At 40.2% G+C, this 6,000-nt stretch overlaps 1 protein-coding gene across 1 annotated transcript in view; it reads right to left on the bottom strand.

Moving 5' to 3' along the window:
• LOC122539417 (limbin-like) overlaps positions 1-6,000 on the bottom strand; it is a 173,184-nt gene that overhangs the window by 84,914 nt on the left and 82,270 nt on the right. The window contains exon 13 of the mRNA XM_043674234.1: positions 3,411-3,570. Coding sequence (XP_043530169.1) covers positions 3,411-3,570 — 160 coding nt within the window. The remainder of the gene's footprint in view (positions 1-3,410; positions 3,571-6,000) is intronic.

Genomic DNA, 6,000 nt, shown 5'->3' with positions numbered 1-6,000 from the left:
GCTAACGATCCGCATTCATGAACACCAACTAGCCACGAAACGACACGACCAGCTATCCTTAGTAGCCAGACACGCAGATGACAAGCAACATGAATTCGACTGGGACAACACTACTATTATAGGACAGGCCAAACAGAGAACAGCCAGGGAATTCCTAGAGGCATGGCATTCATCCACAGATTTAATCAATAAGCACATCGACCTGGACCCAAGATAGCGGCCACTGCAGCGGACAGCTGGAACTGACAACCGGAAGCAGCAGATACAAATCACTATAAACGCCGGAGGAAACATCACAGAAGCGCTTCACAGGAGGCTCCCAAGCACTGAGGATGTCACCTAGACAGGGGACGAAACGTCTGCAACACAAATTCCCAGCTCGGCGAACAGAACCACAACGATTTCAAAATCAGGGTATGTTGGGCTCTGATTCCACAGATGTAAATGACCTTTTACTATCTCACCCCAGTTCACCATTATTCACATGTGAGTCACAACAATATATGGTATCCAATTCTCCACAGAGCTAAAACCCATCTTTACCTAACATGAAACCAACCTACAACTTGTTTTAGATTTTTTAAAAATAATGTTCATTTTTTCTGAGAGGACAATTTAAAATTAATCTCTAATGTTCTTGTTTACTGAAACAATGGGGGCAATTTTCATGCTGAAAGATGGGAATTGTTAAATGTTAAAAGAAAAGTTTTCATTTCTCATACACACACTTCCAGTTCCAATGGTGGAAGTAAGATGGGCTTAAATGTGACAGCCTCATATTCACTTTACCTTATTAGACTGCTTGGCTAGGTTTTCCAATTGTCAGGAAATCCATGTGGGTGCACGTGGAGTGGGAACTGAGAGGAAAACTTCTCCGAAAACAAAGTTGGAAACAATTGAAACCGAAAGGAGTGAATAATTGTACAGGTCAGTTTAATTGGTCAATTGAATGTACAAAAAATTTCCAAAAATCGAAATATCGCTCCCTGCTAGATCTTGTGGTTAGGATTCACATCTCTTAATCAGTCTGATTTTTCTCTTCCTCACCAGAGAGATTCCACAACAGACTGTTTTAGCACCACAATTGTTTTATGTGAGGTTGATGGATTTAAACTTTGCATGACCCAAAGTTGCACGTTTGGAGTGGCAGAACATGTAAAATATATGTAAGCTGCCTAACCACACCCTTCCCACTCACTCTTGAACTCATTCAGGTAATAGTCCAGGAGGTGAGCAAAATACCAAGGTACGAGCCTGCAAAATGTAGTTAAATCAATAATTAAAGGTAATTAGGCTTGTTAGAAAATCTATTATCCTGACTGCAATGCTGCACATACCAAATGTATCGTGAGTGTGGTGCTGGAAAGGCACAGCATGTCAGGCGGCATCCAAGGAGCAGGAGAATCGACATTTCAGGCATAAGCCCTGTTGATTCTCCTGCTCCTCGGATGCTGCCTGACCTGCTGTGCTTTTCCAGCACCATACTCTCAACTCTGATCTCCAGCATCTGCAGTCCTCACTTTCACCTAAATACTAATGTATGGATGGTGTGGACACTTGGGCAGAAGTGGACAGTCCTATTTCTTGAACGAAAGGTTTTAAAGGGGGAAGAGGAGGTCAGATGGAATGTACCATCTTCAGGTGGGTGCTGGTCACACTTAAAAGGCAAACTCTCCTTCTTCCCTATGTGCCTGTTGGTCAGAGCCCAATCTCCCAACCCTTTCCTCAAAGTGGTCAAACCCACCCCATCCAATACCTCTGACTTACCCCACTCCAAAATCCATCGGGACCTCCTCATAGTTCCAAATGTGGCCATTATTAAACTCTTAGTGCTGCTGTAACTATTGGAGCTGCTGGCCAATACCTACTGAGGAACAGGAGTCTCACCACTTTAGTCAACCCACAGGCACCATATGGTTGTGGGGTGGGCTCCATCTTAGTCCATCAGCTGGACATTGACTTTCCTTCTCTAGGTGGTTATGCCTCAGTAAAACTCTAACCTTCAACATGTTGCAAGGTAGTTACCAAATGGCCACTGGAGAAAATGTCTGTGATTATCTAATGTACCAAGACATTCTATTACTTTAACGGACAACTCACCAAAGTGATTCACTAGTATAAATGCAAAGTGGAGTTAGTTAGAAAAACAGTGCAACTGCAAAGAAACAATTCAGCTCTCAACATTCCCAAGTGGTTTCCTGACGGCTTTGATCAATCTGTTATTTTGCTTTTCCATAAAACCTAGCAAAGTATATCTATTCAGGTCATGAGTTCTGGCATGAAATACTGTGACAAATGCTTCAAATTCCCCCCTCTGATGAGTTTCTTAACACATCAGCAGATCTAATAGCAATGGGAGTATAACATGGTTCAATTTCAGCTTGAAGTACAATTTAGCATCTGCCATAACTACTCTCATTGCTCCAACTTTGTCAGCTCCAACCCCTACCCAAATATTCACATTTTATCACTGCTGGAGTATTTACAATTTATATAAAGAAACAGAAATCCTGCTTTTTGGTATCTTGATCTACTTTTACAGCAAATTCAGCCAATATTCTAAAATAAAGGTATTGCTTGTTCACATTTCTCATAGAATGATAGAATCCCTACAGTGTGGAAACAGGCCTGTCGGCCTAACACGTCCACACTGACCCTCTGAAGAGTAACTCACCCAGACCCATTCTTCTACCCTAATACTCTACATTTACCCCTAACTAACGCATCTAACCTACACACCCCTGAACACAATGGGCAATTTAGCACAGCCAATTCATCTAACCTGCACATCTTTGGATCGTGGAAGGAAACCAGAGCAAACCCACACAGACATGGGGAGAATGTGCAAATCCCACACAGACAGTTGCCTGACACTGGAATTGAACGAAGGTCCCTGGCGCTGTGAGGCAGCAGTGCTAACCACTGAGCCTCTGGACTGCTCTTTTTTTTGTTAATTACAGGGGAGAACTTCAATGGGAGGTGGTGGGGAAGACTTTCCTAGATCTCCAACTATTAATTTAGCAGGTCCCCAGTAGAATAGCCTGACGTGGTTTCTCCACAGTTCAAGAATATAGTAGAAGATTAGGAGAACTGGGTGCTTGGAAATTATTGGCAAAAAGGTGATATTAACAACAGGCAGTTGCCAAAGAACTGATGCACTGATCTCTGTTCTGTAACATAGTTCAAAACAATTTAGAAGGCTGAAGTAAAATTTGATTTATATGTTTCTCTCAAGACTATTAGCATGCAGCTTGTAAGGATGACCGCTTCATTTTTTAAGGTTCCACGCAGTACTTTCTCTCACGTTCATTTTTGTTCTCCAAATTCCATTTTTTATTTCAGCTCAGCTATGTTCTGTCAGACATAAATATGCATAGGAATTGGAAAGGACAGAATTGCAGTTCATTTACTTTTTTGAAAATGTGCTCTCGTCTCTCACTGATCAATTTGCAATGAATTAGTTTCTTCTCTTGATCCATGACCTCATCCAGCTTCTGCTTCACAACAAGTACTTCCTGTTGCACAACGTCCAATACAGATTCCAGCTGATCTTCTGTTAGATAAGTAGTGCTGCAATAAAATAAAATACATCTCCAATGAAATAATTCAAAGACATTTAAAATTGTACCCATAAAAACCCACTGTTAATTTGCAAGGTTTACAAATACATTAAAAAAACTTAAAATGTATTTAAAACAGGCCTCAGTATGCACATACTTAAATTTGATTTTCTTGTTGTGATTCTATGCTATTTTACTTCTCCTAACAGGTTTATATTCAGAGCAAACTATGTGCAGAATTATCCAACACACTATCTCATTAGTTTACATTGAAGTTTGAAATAGAGCAGGATTTTCAATTTTTAAAATCATATCCATATAACTGTCAATCTGTTGAGGATAGATGTATATTTTCTGCCATGAGATTTGGATTTTAACACAGGAGAGTTGATGAAATTAAAGCCAGTTTAAATGAAATGAGTTTGAACTATTCCAAAACAGTTTTTCATAAGCTTAAATAAACCTGTAAGTATCCCTAAGCAAGCATTAATTCCATTTCTGTATGAGTCACCGTACGGAAAACAGAAACGTCAAATTGGCCCATTAGATGTTGAATTATTAGATTTTGTTGAGGAATATTTCTGGATGAAAATTGGGTCATACAATACAGAGGAGGATGGACAATCTATACCTGAAGTGAGATGTTTAATGTTAATTCAGAGTACAAATGATAGAAAAGATTAGTGTTATAGTCTGATCTTAATTATCATTTAATTTCATTGTCAAAATGAGTTTCAATTTGATGAGGGCAACCTATTTCTCTTACAGCCTCCTAAAATAAATTTTAAAAATGCACTGGGAAATCTAATGTTATAGAATATATCAGAAGAGGGTGATGGTTACGTTTTATAATAGTTGATCTCCTGTGACAATGCAAATGGAAAGTGGGAGAATATAGTCACTGCCATCATTCCCTGATGCCAGCATGTTGTCCTTCTGTCACCCCTCCTCTACTCTTCATGCTTGGGTTTTTTTTCCAATAATGGAAGGAAAAAAACCCCCAAGAATGAAGTGTGGTTTGTCCAAAGTTTGGTGACAAGCCCAGACAGATGGATCAGGTCAGGCGCAGTAGGCCTGAGCATGGAGGTCAGGTGAAGCTGTTGAGACCTGAGGCTGGAGGGCGGTTATTGCCAGGCTGAAGGTGGAGACAACATAGTTAGCAACAGCTATGGAGGTGATTGAGACAACAGTGGATGCAGAGGAAGAAAAGTAACAATGGGATGGGAGAGGAGGAGATGATAAAGAACTAGGACAGCAAAGAAAAAACCTGCCTGAACTCTGAGTTAAGGACAGGATGGCACCATATGTGACATCCCTAGGAGCTTCCTGTACTGCTCTGAGCCAACAGATGGGCTACACAGCCTTTGCCCAATAGGTGCTGCACTTGTTGGAGGTTGACTATGGTTCTAGCCCCAGTCCAGCTCACCCAACTCACACTAAATCTTAATGATTACTTCTAATATCTTATGATGGCAAATTTAAGAAACTAGAATGGCATTTGACTGCTTTTGATGACTCCTAAAGTAGCAATGATCAAAAGGGATCATAATGTTAGAAGTTATAATACTGAATACTTTTGATGACAAAAGATTATTGGCTCATTGATCAAAACTCATTCCAAATTGCACCTTTCGATAATATACTGATCATTCTGTGTACAACTAAACAGAAAACCAATGTCAATATTTTTTCCATAGGGCAGTTTTTCTCGCTTTCTTTTCTGGATTTTATTTGTAGATATCGAGGAGATGGTCGCCCAGTGATGATGTCACTGGATTAGTAATCCGGAAACCCGAGCTAATGCTCTAGTCAAATCATGGAAGCTGATGGAATTTCAATCCAATTAATAAAATCTAAGAAATGATGACTGTAGAGCGATCAGCTGTTGTAAAAAGCCACTTGTTTCTCTAGTGTCCTTTAGGGAAGGAAATCGCTGTCCTTACCTAGTCTGGCCTATGTGTGACTTCAGATCAACAGCAATGTAAATGACTTTTAATTGTCCTCCAAAAGGGTCTAGCAAGCCATCCAGTAATTAGGGGTAGGCAAAAAAAAATGCAGGCCTTGCCACTGACACCCATACCCCTCCAATAATTAAATAAAATATAGAATGAGGAGTGCGAACAGTTTGCATGAGTGATTGTTGGGCTCTCTCACTTGGGCTGGTTTGGCAGATCAATTCTAGCGTAGATGACTAGACAGCGAGCAGCCGCTGGTTATTTGGCTGACTTTGTCTTTCCATTTCTGATGCAATTGGAGTGTTCCAATGATTAAAAACCTATCTGGAATTCACAGGTCTGTGTGGCTCAGCATTAGAGGATGGGGTACATTAATGGACTGAGAAGTCAGCACTATTCTTATCTCTATATACTTTGGTATTATTTAATGGGTAGTTGGACGAATGGCTGAGAGTATTCCCTTTGATGCAAACCTAAAATAGGAA

Source organism: Chiloscyllium plagiosum, chromosome 32 (assembly GCF_004010195.1).
Source record: "Chiloscyllium plagiosum isolate BGI_BamShark_2017 chromosome 32, ASM401019v2, whole genome shotgun sequence".
NCBI lineage: Eukaryota > Metazoa > Chordata > Chondrichthyes > Orectolobiformes > Hemiscylliidae > Chiloscyllium > Chiloscyllium plagiosum.
This window is presented reverse-complemented; position numbering and strand designations above follow the sequence as displayed.